We start from the raw sequence: 24,248 nt of genomic DNA, 5'->3' as shown, positions 1-24,248 counted from the left end.
CCAGAAACACCTTCAGCACACTTCGTAGATCAGACCGGAGATACGTTTGACACCACCACGGCGAGCCAGACGACCGATTGCGGTTATCTCGAAGAACTTTGCGATGACGCTTGGCGCCTCCTTTACTAGACTTTTTCCTCCTTTGCCACAACCAGTCAATTGTTGCTTGTTAGGTGTGAATGAGTGGACTAGCCACCACCTTCCTACTGCTGCTATTGCTGTTCTTCACGCCGTCCGAAGCGAAAATAAGCTAATGCCATTTTTTGCCATTTAAATGATCTTTATTTCTTGTGATTGTGTGGTTTACATGTATGAATTTGTTAAGTGACACAGATGCGTCTTTTCAACTTTGGTACATTTGAGATTTTAATTATTATTTACAGTTCCTAGTCCTATCAGGCCTATTTTAAAGTATGACCACCTTGGTGGGATTGGTTTGATTTGAATTGGAAAAAGGAGACTACTTATAACTACTATTTACAACTACAACTAACCTACAACTACTATATACACCTAACCTACTATATACAAATTGCTTATCAAAGCATGTTCTGATAAATTACATTTTTGTGTAAATTTAGTCTTAATTTCGTTAATTTTGGAATCTATTTTGGCAATGCCTGCCTCTTCATGTAAATTTGTTATTCTAGTGTCGAAAGGACGATCAAGAACCATCCTCAGCACTCTATTCTGAGCTACCTGAATTTTGTTCCTGTGAGTCTGTGCACATGATTCCCACACCGGAGCTGCGTAGAGGATCGCAGGTGCTACGATTTGTTTGTAGACGGCCAGTTTGTTCACCCTTGAGAGGCGGGATCTGCGGCAAATCAGTGGATACAGACTCCTAACCAAGGCGGAACACTTGACTACGGTTTTCTCCACATGCGAGCGGAATAGGAGCTTTTCGTCAAACAACATCCCGAGATAGGTTACTTCGGCGGACCACTCAACCCTTGAGCCATCCATGATTACAATACAAGAGGGAGTCGGTTTTAGTTTGGGTGATTGCCGATCGAGGAACATGATTGTTTGTGTTTTGGAAGCATTGCAGCGCTCTTTTATATCTTTTCAGGTTAAAGCAGAATGATGTGCAACCAAGTGGTATAAAAGCTACAAAGACTCCTCCCATTATGAGTAGTTTGCTATCAAGTAGCGACACTGGCTCTTTTGCTTTTGCGTACACGGCCAATGAGAACGACCCAAATTTGAGTTTAGTTCGCTCAAAATCGCCAAAAGTGCAGGAACTCAGTGATGAGTAAATTTGTCTCATGGTTTCCTGTGGAAAACATAAAAATCTGCCAGAAAATGAGGAAATTGACGAAAATTTTATTCAGTCTCGGAGTAGTACCAATAGATTGAGTGAATCCAATCTTTACTTTTCTTAAATTCTGGAATTTTCCCCTGGAAAATCCTGGAAAAACCTGGGAAAACATGAGGCTAATTAACTCATCGCTGAGTTCCTGCACTTTATTTCTTATTTCTGAGATAACTAAACTCAAATTTGGGTCGATCTCATTCGCCGTGAAATCACCTTGAAAGATATCGGCGCCGGTGGTTAGCGTGATTACCTCTCACCCCAGCAGACCTGAGTCCAATCTCAGTCGGTGCCACCGGCATGTTCTAAGGCATAACATCTCTGATCACGCCTTCCTTCGGGAAGTAAAGCCGTTGGTCCCCGGTTGAGTTGATGGGTCGATTGGTAGGGTCCAGGCGTGGGAGCTGCCTCCCTGGTGTTTCGGTAGCATTGGTGCTCAGCACGGAAAATAAATCTCGCGTCACTTTTCAATATGTCCTATCTACATTGATTGATTCTCTTCATCGACACTCACTTTCGTAAATAACTCGGCTTCACAAATGTTTCCTGCCGTCTTCGTCGAATTAGATGCTAGATTGTTGCTTCTTCCATTGAAAATATCCGGCCGTGGCGATTCAAAGTTGATCAAAATAATTTGTACCCCTGCTTCCAGTTTGATTACATGAGCATTTTGTGTGATCGTTGGTTCTGAATATGGACAAACAGGCAGATGAATTCTATTCCTACTCTTTACTGTAATAAGCTTGGTGGCCCTGAAAAGAGCCGTTTTGCTGCCGAAGTTGGTGATGATTTAACCTTCGAAACCAAACAGAGTGCGTCTCTGTCACTTCAAAACGTAGATGACATCCATGGCCGCTTACGCTTGGCGTGTTTAGTGAAGGTGACAGCATCACGGATCTCATTTTTCAGGAACACCTTCAGCACACCTCGTAAATCAGACCGGAGATACGTCAGACACCGCTACAGTGAGCCAGACGACGGATGGTGGTTATCTCGAAGAATTAACGTTTGGTTATGAATATGGCGATGAGTGTGCAAAATATTACGCAATTCCAAACTCCCTATTCGCACGCGCGCGAATGCCACTTCGACTTGTTTCGTCTACTTACTACTCTCTGACGACTGTGCTGGGGAAGCAGCATATGCATGTAGGTAATTGGTGGATTTGTTAGTTAATTCGACGCTTTTGGACAATGCTGGACATTTACCAGTTTTTCAATAGTTTCTTGTTGAAAATCAACATTCGGAAGCATTGTTATCGATGCGTTGCCATATTTCTGATCGATTGGTGATAAAATTATTGAAATTGGACCAGGGGCAGCTGAGTTAATAACGTTTAAAATCTTTCTAAATTTGTTACATGTTTCATTTTTGGTTTTCACAAAGTGTACCCCCATATAGAAATCAAAGACGTAGTCCTACGTCAAAACTTGTTTTTCGGAATTATGTAATCATGAAATATTATAATGCTAATTAGTATAATAAGTTGTAAGTTACAAGAAGAGGTAATGAAGAATATGTTCGACACATAAAATCTGTCAATATTGCTTTCAGTGCGTTACAATCAGCAAATTTTACGACTCGTGAGCGCTCACTCTGAGTGAACGCTCACGAATCATAAGATCGCTGATTGTGACGCGCTCAAAGCGAAATTGGCAAGTTTTATGAGTCAAACACATACTTTACACCCTCTTCCTGTTACTTACAAGTTCAACACTGCATTATAACATCTAATGATTGCATAATTCCGAAAAATATTTATTTATAGCAAGTGAGTGGAAGCAACCCTGCTTGATATTGACTTTACAAGCTCCATTGATATTGTGAGTATATGCACAACGTGTAAAGTTGAAGGTGAGAGTTGAATCGACACAAAAATAATTCCGATGCGCCTCGTTTTGATTAGTTTATCCACCGCAGGTGCTTGAAATCGTCATCCAATTCATGATTTTACAGTGATCCGACTGGTGCTTCCATATATTTTAATGGGAAAAATTAAAATTTATAAAAAATTCCCAGCGGTTATGATCTTCCGGAATTTTAATGTGTGGTTATTTCAGCTGTAAATTAGTTCAGATCTGTAGATAATCGAAAAATAAGACCACTCCCAATGGAAATTAGCAAGTTGTGCAATGAAATGTATACCTATTATTTTTAGTTTTGATCATTACGTCATTATGTCAATATGATGTAAACAAAAGGATTGCCTATCAACATCGGCTAGCATTGATAGTGCATGAAAAGAGCCTATTGAAAAATCTATCAAAATATCAAAAATCTTGCAGAATCGTACGCTTGTCCTTTTGTCTGAAACTGTTAAGTGCCAGAATAATCTTATAATATGACATACCTCATAACACAACATTTCTTCATAAACAGAATGTTTCGAACAGAACTTGAATAATTTTAATAATAATAGATTGCATGACCAACTTTTTCTCGTTTCCCCATACCGAGAGCAAAAAAAAAGTCATCCGATTTGACATCTACGATTTCGGATACCCGGATCACCCAGGTTAATGGCGTTTACAATGTTTAACTGATCATTTTCAACCTTAACTCAACATTTACCCTCAACGTATTCACTGACACATTTATTTCAAATGGCCATAGATCGTAAAGTCATTGTTAAAACGTTCATATTCTTCTTCTTCATAGCAACTTCATTTGTATCCTTTGTAGAAGGATAGTATGTTAGTATCGTGTTAAGGATGATTTTTGATTGCTACTATACCACATCGCTACAAGCGATATCAAGTAAACGTGTACATCTGTATAAATGGAGCCCCTATCATTTTTTTTCCTTCTGTTGACTCGTTGAATCCAGAACTCCCATCGCAACTCCATTTTAATAAGAGCCACAGTTTTGTTTGGCCTGCGTGTTCCAAATGTTACCCGAAAATACCCAAAAATCCATAAAAAATCATAAGGAGCTTCCCTTGTAATTACCTCCGGATTTCCCGTCGAAATGTATCAAACAAACAAAAAACGCTACTTAAACTCACCTTGGCGTCAACAGCGACGGTGCGTAGATCCACTGTTCACTGCCTAGATCGTATCGTTCTACCGATCCCAGGCAATTCCATGCATCGCTACCGCCCGCTACCCACAGCGATCCACGGTACGAAGCCACCCCGGCCTGGTAGCGGCCGGTATTTAGCGGTGCCATCGAGTACCACTTGTTCTCCTCCGGCTTCAGCAAGTCACACTGCCGTATACCGCTTTGACCGTTCCAACCGCCGACGCAGTAGATCTTTCCATCCAAAGCGCAAACACCGGCATTGCTCCGTGCTAGTGGCAATTTGCAAATCTTTTTCCACTTCTTGTCTCGCTTGGACAGGCATTCCACCGTATCCAGTTCAGTTGTTCCTGAAAGAGAAAACAGGTTTTAGAAATCAACCATATCCGAAGTTTCTACCATTATACCATTACAACCACCAACGGCGAACACCGTTCCTTCAATGACTGCAATCTGCACCCGTCCACGGGCTTCACCCATGTTAGATTCCTGAGTCCAGCTGTTCGTGTCTGGAGAGTAGGACTCAACGGAACGCAAACACTCCGCTCGATCGTAGCCCCCACAAACGAATAGTTTACCTTCCAGTTCTGCCACGCCCAAACCACATTTGGGTCCAGACATGGTAGCGACTTCGAGGAACAGCTCCGGTTTTACCGATTCATCCAAGTCCAAGTCATCCTTGCTAGCGCTGGAACTGATCGTGTCCGGTGTGTTGACCGGTGATGGCGTTGTTGAAACATTCAGACGCAGCTGAATCGAGAGGCGCGCAAGGTTCCCGTCCAAGGTAATCAACGAGATGAATGTATGATCGGCCAGCTTAGAGCTAGCGATGAGAGTCCATTCGCAATCTTTGCTCGTATCTTCGTTGCACTCACCAATGTCCCGATTGTAGAGGATAACACGGGGCCGTCCCGCTGTTTTCAATCCTTTGCGGTGCTTCTTATTGTTGGGACATTTCAGGACCAAGCGCTTGTAATCCTGAACCAGATCACTTTGCGACTCCTGGCCAGGAGGCAGATCGGAGCAATCTTGCAAGGAGTTATCCAACGCCAAGTACAGCATATGAGAACGCTCCATCAGGTTCGGGACCTGTTAGGGATTCAGTGGAGATTTCGGTTTGGTCTAAAGAAAGCAAGCATATCTTACCGTATTTCCCTCCTCACTCATTTGACGACGGATCCAATCGACCACTAACCGACACAGAGACGGTTCCGTGACCAAGGACATTTCCAGCTTCGTTTGATAAAGCACCTCAATGAGGATGCATGGAAGCTGCAGGAAGCTCGGTTGCAGTGAAATCTCCGTAAAGTTCTTCGCTATGTAGGCATCAACATCCTGCACAAAGGCCTTGTTACGGTTGATGCCCGGTAAGGAGCGAGTATCGATGCACGTTTCCGGTTCCAGATCGTTCACCATGTGACGCGCACATTCCTTGACTACGGTGTCAATCTTCAGCTGCCAGGCTGCCAGATACACATCGCGTATCTAGAAAATTGTTATCGGTAACTGTTCCAGTTCGGAACACATACACACAACAAGAGATACTGGCGCCGAGTGTCTAGGAAAAGAAACGCCCTCGGTTCTCTCACTATTGCTCAAAACTCACCATATCATTGGGTAACTCCAGCGAGCCGGTATAAGCGTACTCAACCAGATACTTTAACCCAGGAGTGGTGATGTGACCGTTCAGCCTGTAGCAGGGAATCTTCCCTTCGTTTGCGGCACCGTTCTGGTTGCCCTGGAAAGGAGAAATCGACAGAAAAGAGAAAAACGGCTCATGAACATTAGATGGACAGGGTTGGCACTTGGCGAACGAATTGTTCCGCTTGAGGGAGACGAACCGATAAGCCAGGATCTGAAATCCTAAGAGAGTAAAGCGCAGAATATTAATTCAGGGGGCCAGTTAGGGAACGATACTTACAACATCCGAGCTGAACAGTTCCATCAGAGTGGGCGAGACACAGGCCAGCACGTTGCGGTGGGCATGGATTTCCGTGCTGCCGACCTGGTGAAGAAACATGTATCATTGTTTAAGTGTTGAAAATCTGAGATTTGTGTATATTTTTAAAGCTTTAGTAAATCTCGGACGACTTATGGTAGGATAAAAGGGGAAAAGTAAGCTAATCGAACTGTCGAATATTCTTGGTCCTCTAAAGTTTTCCAAATCTCGGATGTTCATCTGTAAATCTAAACGTCAAACATCAGACTTAAAGTGGTCATTTTATACGATAGATGAGGAGATGAAGTATAGAGTTGATAGTTCCGTTAGACTACGGCAGTGTGAAAATTGTATATAGAGAGTAGAAAGCGAGCAAAGGTAAATTATGAGGAAGGCACGAATCGGGTTGATCATCTCCTTTACAAAACTGCCCTGTTTGGGAGGGATGGTGAGGGGTATCTCCTCCGCCACCACTGGAAAAATTGGCGATCATCTCTTATGACAGTGGTGGCGGGATAAAATACCCCTCACCATCCCTCCCCAACAGGGGAGTTTGGTAAAGGAGATGATCAACTGCGATTCTTGCCTTGCTCAAAATTGAGCTTTGTTTGCTTTCTGCTCTCTATTTACAATTTTCACCCTGCCGTACTCTAACGGAACTATCAATTCTATACTTTCATCTCCTCATCTATCGTATAAAAAATACCAATTTAAGTCTATTATTGGACGTTAAGCATCTCCAACTATGTAAATCGTTACCTTCACGCACGAAGTAATACAAATATGATTAGTTCAGGTTGAAATTATAGTTTTTTTTTCAAAAATTTCCATGACATTGTTGGCTGCCGAGACACCGTTGACAGTCGACGAATGACCCATTTGGAAAATCACTACGTCTCACAAATAACAATAATTAAATCCTAATGACAGCTGGCTTTCGCCGTTGCTATCTTGAAGTCGTTTTTAGCAACACACAGCGTGATACGGATGTGTTAGGGGCGATTCAAACATATCGTCAGGCCATTTTCTATAGAGATGGCTATGTTTTGCTGGTAGGAAGTAATTAAAATCCCCATATAGAAATTGAGAGACGTGAGAATTCATTGCTTACGATGCATATTCAGGTCAAACTAGTGGACGACAATCTAAAGAAATCAGTGAGGGACTTTGTCGTTATTTTTTCCTCGGATATCATTGTTAAACAAGTAAAAAGTAGTATTTTCCCATACATGTTTTAACCATTTTACTACCAGTCCCAAGAGAGTCAACAAATTTAAATCCAAGACCGAAAATTTTCTCTCACGAGCTTAATCTCTCAACATGCCATGTATATTGATGCCACACAATATGTGATTTCCCTTTCAAATCTTCCTAGTCTAGTACCTAGCCCTGAAGAAATGTAGGGACCCTTATTTATGCAATTAGATTTCTCATCCAGAGGCGGAGCTTTGCAAGTATTTTTGCCATAGAATATGTAAAAAAAGGAGGGACTTCGGATGTTAATCTAACTGCATATATAGAGGTACCATACACGTTTTGACCGCACTGCCCGCTGTTAACAATTGACGTAACTAACTGTAAGCATAGAGGTAAGTCTAAGACCAGAAGTTCCTGAAGAAACGTGCTCAACTTTTTGGCTCAGCTCTGGTACTATCTTCGGTCCCAAGCTTATCGATGCATCCCTCGAAACATAGGAAAATCCATGAACCCCTCATTTTACCTGTCAAACTTTCACATCGAATCAAACATAATGTAGTACTAGAGTTTCGACTAGAATGGGGTACGTTAATTGATTTTCGTGGGACCAATAGGCTAGTCAAGTAGTGAGCCAATTTTAAATCGTTAGTTTCCACCTGAAAGGAAAGTAGTGCAGAATTCTTAATTTAGCAAAAATTATATAGCAAAAAAAAATGCGAAATTTTAAGCTAGTTGGAAGATAGTTTCGAGAGAATTCCTATAAAAGTTATAAGAATTTTTAAGAAACATCGAATAGTTTGGGATGATATGGCTAGAAATTTTGAGTATACTCTGAGTAGTGCTCCAGGAGATTCTGAAGAAATTTCCAAAGATTTTCAAGAGAATTCCGAGAGATCCTCCTCAAGAACATTTTATGAAGCATTTCAAACAAATTATGAGGAACATTTATAGAAATCTTTCTTTAATTCTAAAAATTTGGGATAACACTTTTCTAAATTGTAAATAGCATGCCAAGAGATTTTCAGGAATATTCCAAGCGAATTGTAAAGAATATATTCTTCATAAAATTACGGCCTCGATGGAGAAAATGTTTAGGGAATACTGGCCAGAATCATAAGATTATTGAGGTGAATCCAGATAAACCATGCCCCACTTAGTAAAGGAACAAACTCTTTTGCCTATTACAGCGCTCCTAGTGGACGTTTACGGAAGCATTTGTCGTCTATTTGTTGACAACAACAATAACAATAAGTGTATTTTTTTCAGTTCATAAAACGCTCTTGTTTTGGAGACAGTCACCATGCAAGAGGAGCGTAGAAAAAAACTCGTGCTCAGTCACCTGGAAAATCCATCGTGGTCCGCGTTCAAGCTGGCTAAAGTATTGAATTTTCCTAGAAACACCGTATGGCGCGTGCTCAAAACGTACAGTGAAACTTTGACGACGAATCGGAAGTCTCAAAGTAAACGGAGTGGGGTGGAACCGCCAACCGTCAGCTCGATGGAAAGGTCGTGATGTCCATCAGAAGCAACCTAGGTATATCCGATCCGGTATATATTGAGTAAAAACTAAGACGCTGCCCATAGTACAGTGCAGCGAAGACTTACAGGCTACCGCGCCCGTAGGCAAACAAATCGATCACTCACGGCAACCACTCGATCGATACATACTTATGGATGATGAAACCTATGTAAAGGCCGACTTCAGACAGCTTCCAGGATCAAAATGTTACAAGGCGAAGGCTCGAGGTGGTGTCCTTTGCAGATTCGAATTTGTTTTTGCGCCTAAATCCTCACGCAAATATATGATCAGGCAGGGAATTAGCAGCTGCGGCCAGAAGACAAAGGTTTTCGTCACTGAGAAAATGATGAACTCGGAGGTTTACAAAAATGAATGTCTTCAGAAGCGAATTCTATCCTTCATCCAGTCACATGATGGTCCGGTGACATTTTGGCCGGATCATGCGAGTTGACACTACAGCGGAGAAGTACAACAATGGTTCAATGACAACGGAGCCCAGTTTGTTCCGAAAACCCTCAATCCACCCAATTTTCCCCAGTTCAGACCCATTGAAAACTTCTGGGCAATTATGAAGAGGAAATTGGAGATAAAATGTACAGTCATCAAAACGGCAGCTCAGATGCAAAATTGGTGGGATCAAATCGTCAAAACAGTGGACGAGACCATTGTGCGCCGCTTGATGGGTCGTATTGAGGGAAAAGTTCGAGAATTCCTTCGAAACCGCGACGAATAATTTTCATCGCGTTTCGTATTTTTTTTTTCATAAAAATAAAGAATTAGTATGCACTTGAGCGAAACCCGTTTTCATATCCTTCAATTCAAATACAAAATAGATCCAAATGATGTTGATCTATTACTAAGTGGATCATACTTTAGTTAACGTAATTCTCAAGACATTTTGAAATAATCCTAAGTAAATTCTTGAGAAATGTGCAAAAATATCCAGTTTCAAAAAAAATTATTTGAATAAATTTAAGATTCCATACACAGAAATTTAAGATCCAGGTTTGTGAAGATTCTGAGACTTGGGGCTAGATTCAAAATTATAAAGGGTCACCCACATTCGATTCGGATCTGACCAGGAGGCTGGCAACCCCATATCAATACTATACGTTTGACAGTACGCAACATCACGGGCCTTATTTAAATTGGCGTTGACGGCACCATCGAAAAATTGTCTCTTCTAGAAAAGTTGACAGTTTCTTATGGGATTTTTCGGTGGAGTGAAAGGATAGTACAAAGTCCGCCATGTTTCACGCACAGTCTGACGTTTGCTTACGGATTTTACCATAGGAGTAAAGAGCTACAGCGTCGCCGTCAACGCCAATACGGTCTGCCTGACGTATATATGGTAGCATGGGACGGAAAATCGTGTTATAAGCAAGAGCAGATGATAGCATCAAAAACATGGCCCCTGGACCTAACGCGTTGCTGCAAAGTGAAAACCAAATCTATTGTATAACTGTCATGTTTATATCAACGCAACGCAAACGGGTCTAATGTGGGTAATCCATAAAAGAATTATTCGAAACATCGGACTTTGAATATTTATTAACAACAATTATTTGAGAAAGTTCCAATCAAATTCTCTGTTATTCCCCTTTTTTAAGTAGGATTACGTCTTTCGCCAACATATTGGGGGTGTAATTAAAAAAATAAAATAAAATTGATCGCGTTACGAAAAGTGGTCAGGTTTTGTCCGCTCTGTCAATAGCGGATGGATATTAATTCTAAACAAGCCAATTGATTGGAATGTCATCTGCGAATCTGCTAAAATGAACACTTTATCAATTTTCAAAAGGTCATTATTAAAAATTGCACGAATGGAACTACATATTGATATAATAATGAAAATTATCACCGATTGACTGCGAAAAGCGCTTTCCCTAACGCAGATTTAAAAATCCAATTCACTCCGGTCTCACCGAACGGTGTTTATTCAATCACCGCTTGTGGTGACAGGTGGTGTCCATGCTTGGCATACACAGTTTTGGTCACGAACTGCTCATTTGCTAATAACTTTGCACACAGTTGACGGAACATAGTTCTTTTTGAAGCAGTAGACAGAATAGAGTGTAAGCTTGTTATAGATATGTAAAAAAAAGTAGATTTTAATGCTAGTAGTAATACTCACTACATATCTCGGAATTTAAGTGTTAAATTGATTAGTGTTGATTCAAATGTTAAGCTTTACCTAATTTTCGCATATCTATAGTAAACTATGAGCCTAATCTATCAATTACTTTAAAGAAAAATAAATTTCAACATCTGAGTGAAAAGTTATTACTTAATGAGCAGTTGGTGTGTACAACTGTGCATGCCAAGCATGGTGGTGTCTAGTGGTCATTATCAGTGCTTTCGGTTCGGCACGTGGCGTTGTAGATTGTTCTCCAGTACACGACGAAAGGCTGCCCGCAAGCAGCGAGCTGCAGCCCACATGAGCATCCATCCATTGACCGAAGAAGGAGGAAGAAGCCACACCCCTACTGATCGGATTTCAGTTGCTCGTTGTGAGCCGCTGTGGACCATCTATGCCAAGCGCGTCACCCACGTTCCAAACAACATACAGCTCGCCAGCCTCATCACGACAAAACGGTCCTTTTCAGGACCATCATAAATTTGTTAAAGAATATTTGTTGGACATTTATCAAGATTATCAATCGGATGTCAGTTCCCATGTGTTTAAATCTAACATACCATGTATTTTAAGACAAAATTCAATCAATCGCCAATCGATAGGATGTGGTGTATGGTAATAGTTCACAAAATGACTAGTGTTCCTTCAATAATTTGACAGAATCTCAATCATCTGTATGCAACGGATGAACACCGTTTCCACCTTCTCCAAGAACATCATTTGAGGACTACTATGCCATCGCCCTTCACCAAACTGTTCACCAATGGATCCAGGTACAAGGCATGAGCACCGCTATCATCTCCAAGAACTCGATGAAAGAATTCCACAGCATTGTTCTAAGCTGGATTCCAAGCTTTCAACCCATCGGCCCTTTTTAGGACCACAAATGACTGATAAAAGAGTTAACTAAAGACTTCAAGTAAGTAGCTTGTATGCAAGACACATCGTCCAGGATTGGCTACATGGACACCGACAGAGCACCGGAAAAACAGAACTCTCAAACTGCTTCCGAATTTCAACCTATCGAACTTTTTCACTGATAAAGATAAATCAATTTAATATTTACTATACTTTTGCTGTGACATCAAAACTACCTTTCGTAATCCTACGTCAAATCTACGGTCGTTTCTTGGATACAACCTCTTATTTTTTTTTCTTTTTCGATTGCCGGTTCTCTTGGTTTTCTCGGTTCAGTGGCAACCCTGTGATTAGTCTATGACAATTGCGACATCACAGGCAATGAAGAAAAAAAATATTTATAATCTGAACAAATTTTGCAGATAACGGACTTGCATGTCTCGATCACGAAGATAAAAAAAAAATCAACATAGGGTAAGGTAGGGCAAATGGGTCACGGGGGAAGAAGTGTCATTTACTTGATATATCTTTATTATTGCTTGTCAAAATTAACAGTCTTAATGTAGCCCCAATGCTGGTTTGAAAAAGCAAACTATCATTGGGGTTGCATTGAACCTGTTGATATTGACAAAATTATTAAATGTACTAGCTGACTCGTCTTCCCCCACCTTACCCTATTAGTGACTCCATCAACACAAATTAGGCAGTTAAGGGCCACCGGACCTTGAGTGACCCTTCAAAGTTCCCGTCTGTTCGCAACTTTTCTTATCAGACTTTACACGCTGATTTTTAATAAATCTTTCACACAAATTTGTTACCACATCAAGCCATGATTTTATGTGATTTTTAAAGGTAAATTCTTTACTCTCAACATAGATCGTAAAAAGTGACGGTAGTGACTAAATTTTAAGAAATAATGACTATTTATTGAAAAAAGTGATTTTTTAGTGACTGACCTAGCCACTAAAAGTGACCTGCTACCAGCCCTGCATGCATGAATGTTTATATTCACCAGTAAAATTCAGAAATGGGAATGAGTCTTGTCACTATCTACAAGGGTTAAAATGTAACTAGTATTAAGCATGTGTTCCTTTGATGACTAGAATTCGTCCATCATCCTAATTTGAATAAATTAGAATTAGCGTGTTATGGTAGATCTCCTATTGTAACACATCACATCACACGTGATCTACCCGGATTAAGAGACTAATTCGCCTAATATATTCATAAATCGGAGTATGCAACAATTGTGACTCAAAGTGTTACCTCGCGAGAGAAATCTACGAACCTTCGCAACGGTTTCACCACCTCATGAAAAAGCATACATCCATCACCATTTTCATCATCATCGCCGTCATCGCATGTTCACACACGCGACACCAAAACTAGTTTGAAATCGGCAATTTAACTTCTCTTTTCTGCAGCAAACCGGCCGGTTCACGTTATAACAAAAAAAAATCGAGAAGGTGAACGACCCAGGCACACTCACGAACAGCCCAAACATCTCAGACACTGCACCCATTTGTGCATATGATTATAGGCCAACGGCCAACGGCCTAACGCGTTTCGACGAGCGATGGTGGTGTGCTGAGCCAAAAACGAACCAGATAAAAAAGAAAGTTTATTTTTTGATTCTTCACAAATTTCAGCAAACTATCGTATAGCCTGTTCCTAAATAGGATCTTATGTACAATCGTTGCAGAGGGAACTTACCAAAAGTATTACATCACAAAACAACCGGTGGCGACGCATGGTGCTTAAGCTCTGCAGGAAGTTGGACTTCATGCTTTCGTCGGTGAACCGGAGGTAACCGCAGCTCTCCATGGCATCGTCTGTGAAAAGAAACAGAAAGCAGATACAGCCGGATTAGAACCATGATCGTAGAACGTTTTCACTGCATGAAGCTAAAAATACATAATTACATGAATACAGCCGAGAGATAGTTATAGTTAGCCCGATTGCTCGGTGGTATTTTGCTACTTAGATCTGAGATCAATGCGGAAATTGTCAGAACAACAAACCGTAAGGCACGCACGAAATCGTTGAGCAGTTGCACCGGGAACTTTCTAAAACTGGTTTAGCTCACTCAGAATAAATGGAGCACAAGGAAACAGGTTGTTTTCCAATGGGGTGGAGAGATTTTTGGCGGCTAACCTTGAGAAGTTCGGTGTAGAAAATTCAACGTTTCATTGATTGGTCGAATAGCGGAAGCCAACCCTTGTAAAAGGAGAAACGTTATTTTTCACAGCAACAACGGTTTTCAATTTCCAATGCAAAGCGCAAGAGACGCGCAATAGCCCGCGTTTTCAGATATTGAAAATTCAACTGTTTGATCGATAATGTTGTTATTAGATTGGCTGCCACGAGCGTGACAGTGAGCGGTCCCACTAATTTTGCAGAAGCATGCAGATTTGATTGCTCGGGCAGGTTCCGACGTATGATTCTGCTGTTGACGTCATTGTTTCAATATAGATATCAATTGTTGACGTTCCTCAACTTAGCATATCATTTGGGAAATGGTTCGGTTCACGGTTCGCTTTAAATAACCTTATATCAGCCATATACGACCAAAAGACGAATTGGTTGAACTTGTTGATTACTTGGGTTAGTTTTACTCTAATTGAAGGGATAAGTTTTCAATTTTGATTCTAATTCAAATGAAAATTTCACATAAATTTTCATATTATTCTATATGGAAAATATTGAGCATTTCCAGGCCAAACAGCAAAAAAAGATAAAATCAGACTCGACCTACTCCGAATTGCATGAAACTTTGCGTAACTGTTTCTTATGTTCTTATTTTTCCTTAAAAGGAATTATTTTTTCTACTACATTGCCTTAGACGTCATTCCGATTGGAAGTGACATTTTCGAGCTGGGGGCGACCCCAGCGTAGTGGTTAACATCCATACCTCTCACGTCAAAGTCACGAGTACAAATCTCACCCCCGGACAAGTCACGATGACCCAAGAGTGTTAAAGAGACTAAGAAAAAAAAATTAAGCTATCTAATACGTTATTTTCAATTATTTTTGCAAGATTCATGGCGAATTTTAACAAAAATGTTGATGACTGCTCTTAACAAACAATTGTGCACAATTTCATGCAAATCGGTTAATATTGCGTCTGACCGATTCGTCATTTGGCGTGGAACTGCACTATTTTCCACAATTATGATAAAGATACTCCTATTTACGCAAATAAATAACAAGCACCCCGAAGCAAAAATACCGTTCCAGAAAAGTCGCTAATTCGCCGTTTGGTTATACTTGTTCGTTATAGCAAAAAGGCGAAATAGTCAGGCGTTACAGGCAAGGCAGGCTTAATCGTAAGGTATTGGGTACAAGCACAACAACCTCAAAGATCAGACTCTTATTGATCTATTTCGATGATGTAGTGCCGATATTTCGAGGACTTCTAGAGGGTCAAGTCAAACGAAACTGGGGGAGTTTGATAGATCTCAATTGTCGTTCTGAGAGCTTAAAGGACAGTTCGGTAGTCTAGTATGTAGGTAAATTTCCAATACAGGTTCTGCGGGCTAGTGGCCTTAAAGCAACTCTAATAAGCTTCAAGACAACATGCACTTCCATAATAAAAATAACCATAAAAGAGTGCTTAACGACGTGTTCGGGGTATCATCCAAACCATTTGTTGGAAAATTTACCCATCCGGGATAGAGTTCGTTTATGGTATTTGTGTATTAGGGTTGGCTTGAGAATAAATCCAAATATGATGGGTAAATCTAGACCACCAGAATTGGAAAACAAAAGATTTCAATGGCAGAGTCTTGAAGACCTCGGATTGTTGACTTCCCTGGAATTCCCAGGGAGAGGGATATATTTTACTTCAGAATCTAGAAAAGTATTTAATTGAATGGATCACATCATTCGAACAGTTTAAAATGACGTTTCCTATAGGTATACCGCTCGAACTTTGCGGTTGAACAATATTAGAAGGTCGTTGCAAAACTACTCGACAACATGATTAATTCATGACAGTTATTTATCAGAATGCTTATTTTTTGACTTCTTCTTCTGAGACTCAACATTTCAAATCCTACGTTGATGTATAATCCAAACTTCCTACCCTTGCTTCTATGCTTAGCTCCTGAGCCACATTGGTTCGGTGATAAATTCCGGAAAACATCACATAGTGTCGCCACAAGCCGCTAATCAACCGCAGTTAAGCACATTAGCCGCAAGATTCGCCAGTTTGTAGAGGAAGACGAGGTAAGACCGCCATCGCACTCATCATCTGCCGTTATTCACGCTTAACCCGCGTGCTTAGTCGCACTTTGTGCTCGTGTTTGAAAGATAAACAGAAAAGTGCCGACATTTTTTGGAAGTAGACGATTGCTTGCTCACATACACATATGTATCTACCGACCTACATGTGATCAAAAGGCAGTACTGCAACAGTTGATAATGGTGTAGGTGAGGTTTGATAAACTGTTTGACAAAGATAGAGTCTCTCGCGTAACATTTGAAAAGGGCCTATCCTCGTTGATCGATTCTCTTCATCGACTTTCTCTTTGGTTTACCACGGCAACATAAACGAATTTCTCGCTAAACTCGCAGCACAGTTCGACAGAAGATGATGTTAGCTAGCGCCTGAATCAACCAGAATCAACACACTAAATGGGAAATTCATTTGCAGTCGGATTATTCGCAAAAGAGAATCGATAGGCCCTTTTCTTGTGTTGCGCGAGAGATAGCGATTTCGACATCACCACATCACCGACAAGAATGAGTCTCTTTGTGTTTACAAACAATGATTGGTCAGTGAGTCGAACATATCACTGCCATGGTAGTCGTGAGTCAGACAAATAGCTGACAAGATTTAATTCGAAGGATGGACGGTAGTCTTATCAGAGTGAGATAAGTAAATCATTTTCGGATAACATGCGGGAGATACTAAAAATTAGCTTTGTTACTTGGGTCAGATTTCCGAAAATGATGCAAGAAATAGATGACAAATTTTCATAGCAGGATAACCTGCAGTTTTCTGATAATTCAGGTGGAATATAATTTGACTATCCAAACAATTACTGCGTAAAAAGTCAGAATCAAATCAGATAAAAGGCAGTATTATTGTTGCGTGATAATTTTACTGCCGCATTTCAACAATCCGTTATCACACCTTTATTGACAATTTGTGCAAAGACAAGAGAATGCCAAATAATCAATTAAAACGGACATAGGCGATTGACGTACTACGAACCGGTTTTCTCCAACAAGCTCAACCTGCCAAGTAATGAAACAATTTAACAATTTTCATCAGAAAGTCACACCCTTCCTTTAGGGAATTTTGTAAACGAACTTAAGGTGAAAGTTCTTTTTTTTTTGCCTTGCCATTTTCATTTTTTGATGGCACGAATCTCAGAAACTATAAAGATTTCGTGCAGGAAATTGTAATCACATGTGTGCTGCAGGGCAGCAAAAGAGTGATTATAGTTTCGCACACTAAATCTTAACCGCTTCTAAGATTCGTGCCGTCGGAAATTCAAAGTGGTTGGGCGAAATAACCAAAATAGCGGCCATTTGTGGATTCCATCAACAATCACCTAAGAGTCTTCAAACCCTAATGATTCGAACACTTAAATTTTCGAGTACCATCATGATCAAACACGTGATTCAATATTAAACGATGACAATCAACCGAGTGAGCGGTAATCATAGTATGGTACTATAAATCCATCATCATCATCATCGACAAGTGCACAAGTGAAACCAATAAAATAGACACCCGCTCCAGCACGCTACTCTGGGAATTGCATGACGCAGCAGGCTACGCGCGGGACTCGGAGCACGTGTATCTACGACAACAACGGCAATTATCCAAACGGGTTGCTGTTCAGTTGTTACCATTTGACATGCATCTGATACACTCATTGTTGTAGTGTGGTTGGTGTAATTTTTGTATTTGTTAGTGTAGTTAAATCCACCTCCATGCACATTGAAGGTCATTTCCCCGTTGGAAAACGATTGCTGAGCATTGAACACATTCAGCGGAGCGAAGAAATGTATGGTCAAATTTAAGTTCGACCGCCCAAAATCAACGGCGCGAATCGACCCACGATGGAATTTTGCAAACATTTTACGACACCACCGCAACCCGTCAGGAGACGGACATAAACATAAGGGAAAAAAATGCTTGATAGAACAGATGGTAGGCTAATTAAAAATCAGATATGTAGAAATGGAAATGATGAAGTAAATTAAAATTTCTCCCGTACATTAATTTGCTTGTTTACCTAAAAGTCATATTGGACATCGGGGTGAACAGAAAATTATGGACACCAAGGTTCATGACACTCTGATGAAGACAAATTGGACAATCGTGATCCTACCGTGAGTCGTTATCAAAGTCGATATGGTTTCTGCCTATCTTACACAATACACAAATGTAAAATGGCATAAACTTAGAAAGAACTTCAACTATGAAAGCGCTCAAGAAACACTGCAAAGGTAAAAAATATGAATTCTAGAGAAACATGCGAAAAGGGCATATGTGCCAAATGTTCAACAATGCCTTTAAACGTCGATTTCTCGCGAGTTAAGACTCATTCAGGTAACCGTAACAACAGCATCTGGTTGAAGAAGATTGCTTTATCAGATGGTATAGTTAGTATGCGTGGGTGTGTTGTGATTTGCGATTAATCGACGTTTGAAGTCATTGTTTACATCTGGCTCATTTAAACATGGTTGTTTTTTTAGAAGAACAAATACATAGTTCAAAAAAGAATATTCGTAAACATTGTTCTTTTGTTAAACACAATTCAATGCACGGGCAGTAAGGTGGGTCAACTTAACAAGCCTCTGCTCTTCACTACTTTTTCGATCTGTATTGAGTTTTTTTTATACTTTATTTAGAAGATTGTTAGGCTAGAGACATAGATTGAATGTTTTGAGGTACTCATCAACTGTGCCCACAGAACTTTAAAGTTTGTGTGGGTAGATGTATGTGTAACGAAACGAAACTATCAAACTCGGGGAAAATATTGGCGTAGTTTTGCAGAACAACTTTGTCGAAGATCTCGACTTCTGTGCCAAAAGTAAATATTTTTTACTTCAGACCAAGTGGTCCGTGCATACCTACAAGATCATAAAAAATAATATTAGAAATCAAATTGATTTTCGGTCTTCAAAAAATCTGGTTTGCATTATTCTCCCAAACTGAAAGTCCCTTCAATAATGATAAGCAAACAACAAACAGTTTATGAGTTCTCAAACTGAAAAGTTTCGTTTCGTTCAAATTTGGCACAGTTGTTGGGGACCTCAATAAAGATGGAAAGAGCATTGGAAAGTAGAGGGTTGTGATCCATCATACAAACTTGCCGCAATGGGCAGTTGATATAAGTGACCAATACAGGCTGGTAGCGATCAATGCTGTCAAAAATAGTGGATTTAGTGACCATGTTGAAGAAATAATTGATCACTTAGAGACTTATAGTTGTAAAAAGTGACTAAAGTGACATAAGAGTAAAAAAGTAGTCGTTCTGATGGTACTTCAAATAAATGTTTGATGTTTTTGACTTATTCGTAAACACTAATGTACGATATGGACCTTTAAAGCAAAAGATTCAATAGAAAGTTTATGACCAAACCCACGGTATGTAAAATCCTGGAAAACCTGAAAAACTCAGGGAATTTTAATTTTCCTGAAAATACCTGGAAGAATCAGGGAATCCCATCATCAGGGAATTTAAATATGTTCTTACTAAGATTATTTTAAAGAAAAGAAGGCATTTCAAAATACAAACATTTAATTTTCCTCGTTATTTTCATTTACACATGGAACTTTATAAATTAGTGGATTAGTGGATTTATCTTCAGTAACAAATAAATTTAAAAAAAATCAGTGACTTGAAGGGTTTTTTTTTGTCTGGAATATTCATATTTCCCACAAATTAAAATTTGAACAGGTATTTAAAATTCTGGATTACTTCAAGAAATTTTCAAGAATCCGGAGCCACATTCCTTGCACAGTTTTAAAGGCTCATGGAATTTTATTTCTAAGGACCTCATTCCAAGAGAGTAAAAAAAAACCGTCGAGAAAACATTAACTGCAATCTGCTTTCAAGGTATTCCTGAGGAATTTTAGATTTCATGTGAAGCCTGAGATTTTTTTTTTATATCTTTATTAAGGAAACTTTCAGCCCTGGGCTGCTGGCCTGAGATAGTTTTGAGTAGAATTTCAAGAAAACCCTGATTTGAATTCATTGTAAATTTTAATGAAAACTCATAGGAATTTCTGAACAGCCGAACTTCCAGGGGAAAATTTCAAGGGAATTCCGAGAATAATTTCATGAAGTTTGTGGGAGAAAACATGTTTAGAGAATACTTAGGGGGTGAGGGGGTGCTAAGGGGGGGATTGCAATTAAATCTTAGAATAATTCCTAGAGATCTTCAAAGAAATTACAATGAATTCTTCTTCAATGTGGGTAGAATTCCAAGGGAAGGAGTGAGATTCAATAGGAAATTCGTAATGAAAATTCTGAGAATCTTTCTAAAGGGTTTATTACTGAGGAGAATTTCATGGTAATTCCGAGTAAAATCCAAGGAATATTGAATTTAGACGATAGTTCCAATGAAATTTTGAAGAATATTTTGATAGAATTGTGAGAAGTATTCTAAGTATATTCTGGTGATATTTTTTTAGAAAATTCAGAGAAGCGTTTCAAGTGAATCTCTGGAATAATTTCATGAGAGTTTTGGGAGCATATAAAGCAAATGCTGAGGAGAACTCCAAGTAAATTGTCACGAGAAATCTCCGTTGACTATGGAATGGACTATTATGAGGTCTTTAGAACTACTTGAAAGTTCCCAAAACTTTTGTATAATGAAGTTAATGAAACTGCCTTGAAACTATTTTGTAGTTTGAGAAACTATCAGGCTCACAATATCTCTTATCAAATTTTTAAACTTCCCTAAAGTTTCCTCATTTTCCCAACGATCATGGCTCTTCTCAATTCGCAACATTTCTTGAACATCTTTCTTCTTTCTTTATCTAATTTATCTAATGTTAACGGAACTGTTCTGAGGATCTTTGTTCTTTTCTGAAGTTCTCTAAAGTTCGTGCAGTTCTGATGAAGCTTTTCACACTGCCCTGATTTGAATTGAACTGTGAGCTGTTAATTGAAAAAATGTTTAAGCTTCCGTGAACTTCTGAACTTATGTGAAGACCTCAATAATTTTCTTAACATCTCTGAAGTTCTCTCAAAATCTGGAAACCTATTAAAAAATTTCGCTAGTTTTCTGAAACAAATCGAACTATTTTTTAGGCTTATTAAACTTCTTTGATATGGTCCCACATTTTGCTAATAATCATGAAAGCTCCTGAAGTTCTTTGATCTTTCCTTAAGTTTCAAAGAAGTTTTCGAAATGTTGCTGAAGATCTCTGCTCTTCTGTGAAGTTTTCGAAATTTTTCTGGAATTTCTGGATCTTCTGGAACTTCTTTTAGCTCCCTGAATTTTCTTGGAATCATAATGAAATAATTAATATAGTTCTATAATTTTCACTGAAGTTCTCAAGCTTTTTCTGAATTTCATGGAACGGTACTTAAATCACCGACACTAATTCAAAACTGCTTCAATAGTCTAGATTTTCCCAATGTTATTACAACTGCCCAAAAGATTTCTGAATTTCCTTAAAGTTCTCTAGACTGCCTTGAATTTCACAGTATTTTTAATAAGAACCTGCAATTTTCCTGAAATAAATTGAATTACCTTCAAGTTTCCAAAATTTTCCTCAAGTTTTCAATACTTTATAATCGCTCACGGAACTTTGCCTTAAATCACTAATTTTCCATGAAACTATCTGCAGTTCTCCGGCAAGTTCAGATATATTTTTTCATAATTCCCTGACACTTCTGAAGTTTTCGGATCAATCATATGATTCTCTGGATATCCCATAATTTCAAAGGACTCCTTGCAAGTCGCTTTCCTTGAGCTAATGGGAACTCGGAACATTGCTGAATACCATGAAACAATCTAAAAATATCGAAATTTCTTAGACGTTCTCTGGAATTGAAGATGTCATTTCGAATTGTTTTAATTATTAGAACTTCGTTGATGTTCTGTAATCCACTTGGCTAAATTTTCGCATTTTTTTATGTTCTTTGAATTTACATACTATTACATTTTCCGGATGTTCATATAATTTTTATTGCATTTCAGAAATTCTCTCGGTGCTTTGCTGAAGTTTTCGGAAATTCCCAGAGTTTCTCGAAACTTCTTCAATTTTCTCGGAATTATTTGAACTACCTTTTTTTTCTCTGATCTGTTTTGATGTTCTTTGAGCTTCTCTGAAGCTCTCAATTATATTGAAAGTCTCGGTTCTGCTCTGAATGTAATAGAATTCTCACAAATATCATTAAACTTCCCTGAAATTGTCTGGACTTCTGTTAAGTTCCTGAAATATGTCTGAAGTTTTCGTTAATTCTCTGAACGTTTCTGTACTTCCCTGATTTTTCCTAGCATCTTAAAGGTGCTCGATTATGATTTTTTTTTTTCTAAGCTCACGCTCAGTAATGGCATAAACATTAGCAAATTGATATTTTTCCGCTCTCATACAATTTCAATATCACGCGTGTGAAGCAACATATCATGCTTGATATTGATTTTACAAGCTCATTTGATATTGTGAGACTATTCACAACGTGTAAAGTTGAGGTTGTGAGTTGAATCGTCGCAAAAGTGATTCCGTTGCACCTCGTTTTCTTAGAAAGAGAAGGTATAATAATGCCATATCTTTTTTCTCTTCACCGATGGGCAGACACGAAGCGACTGCTCCCAGTCGTTATTGAAGTTTCGGATGCGTTCGGGTGTAAAGTAAAAATCATGAAACTCAATCTCACCACAGTTTGGTGAGATTTGCAGCTGGTGAGTTTTGTTAGCTTGATTTTCCGAGTTGCGATATCACAACTTGCAATATCGACCGCAAGTTGTTTGCTTGTTGATTTTTGTCTACGGAAATCAAGCGTGACCTTGTTCTATAGTGAGATTTGACACTGCTCACGCTTATAAACCTTTAAACTGCTCCAAAAATTTTGACTAAAGCTACGGGAACAGCCCTTAAGATCTCTGAAATGCCCCAAAGATCTCTAGTTCTACCTTTTCTGATGTAGGTACTTAGAACTTCTTACAAGTTTTCACAATTTTGCTCAAGCTCTCTATATTTTGGAAGTTTTCTTGACACTGGCGATGTTCTTTAAAATTCTAGGAGATTCCTAAAAGTTCCTGTAGTTTATTGGAAGCTAATTGAACCGCATTGAGGTTCTTAAAGCTTCCAGTAAATTCCCCAGATTTTCAGTATGTTAACTTTCCTTATGTACGTGCAGTTTGTTTATGAAGCTTCACTGAAATTATAATCATTTCTTTTCATTCCTCAGAACTTAAGTCTAGTTTTTACAATTGTTGTGAAGTTAATGATGATATCTAATCTTTCATAGAGTTAATTACAAACTTAATATAAATCATTTTTTACTCTTAATGCTTACACTTTGACAATTTTCAAAATAGCTTTCTGGAAAAAAAAACCAAGAAAACACAAGGAATTTTATTTAGCCAAATGAGTGGACACCCTATAGATAGTGAAAGACAATTAAACGTCAATAAGCTCTATAAAAGCACAACACCTTCGAAAATTGTTCGAAAATTAGAACAGTGTTGGCATCGATTGGACTATCACATCCTACACACTGCAAGTAGAATGATCAATCTTGAAATAAATACACGCTAAAAAAGTAGTGACTGGTTACAAGAAAAAGTGACTTAAGTGGCCTTAAAAAAGTTACCCAGCCCCTACAAAAGGTAACTCGTTTCCAGCCCTGCCAATAGGTTGGTTCAAAACATCGATTTTGTGCAAGCCCTCTCAATTGATTCCAAATCAGGTCCTGATCATTTTCGTAAGCCTAGCTCATTTGGTTTCGAACTCGCACTCGCCCTGCACTGGTCCTTTGAAGTTTTTATCGGATTACTATGGGAAAAGTTAGCTTTTTGTACTCATCATCCTTGCCCTTCGCCATAATAATACATGGAAAAGTTTGCTATCAATACTTATGAGAAATTTTCCCAGCTACAATTTTGGCCAAGATTTTTTATTGGTTGAACGTTAGATTATTTTTTTCCTTGATTTGTTTTCCGTCGATCTTTTTTTCCGTGCTGAGCAACAATGCTACTGACGCATGTGAGGCAGCTCCCACACCTGGACCGTACCTCATGAACCGGGGACCAACGGTTTTACTTCCCTTCCGAAGGAAGGCG

General features: G+C 39.1%; 1 protein-coding gene across 3 annotated transcripts in view; it reads right to left on the bottom strand.

Moving 5' to 3' along the window:
• Positions 1–24,248, bottom strand: part of LOC135701819 (influenza virus NS1A-binding protein homolog) — a 102,292-nt gene that overhangs the window by 5,535 nt on the left and 72,509 nt on the right. For all 3 annotated transcript variants that reach the window (XM_065222748.1, XM_065222749.1, XM_065222747.1), the window contains 6 exons: positions 13,698–13,816; positions 6,256–6,339; positions 5,941–6,072; positions 5,481–5,819; positions 4,742–5,423; positions 4,321–4,684 (listed from right to left, as the gene is read on the bottom strand). In XM_065222748.1, the coding sequence (XP_065078820.1) occupies positions 4,321–4,684; positions 4,742–5,423; positions 5,481–5,819; positions 5,941–6,072; positions 6,256–6,339; positions 13,698–13,816 (1,720 nt within the window). The remainder of the gene's footprint in view (positions 1–4,320; positions 4,685–4,741; positions 5,424–5,480; positions 5,820–5,940; positions 6,073–6,255; positions 6,340–13,697; positions 13,817–24,248) is intronic.

Source organism: Ochlerotatus camptorhynchus, unplaced genomic scaffold, assembly GCF_037179485.1.
Source record: "Ochlerotatus camptorhynchus isolate MF236.1 unplaced genomic scaffold, CSIRO-AGI_Acam_v1.1 ptg000177l, whole genome shotgun sequence".
In the NCBI taxonomy this organism is placed as follows: Eukaryota; Metazoa; Arthropoda; class Insecta; order Diptera; family Culicidae; genus Ochlerotatus; species Ochlerotatus camptorhynchus.
This window is presented reverse-complemented; position numbering and strand designations above follow the sequence as displayed.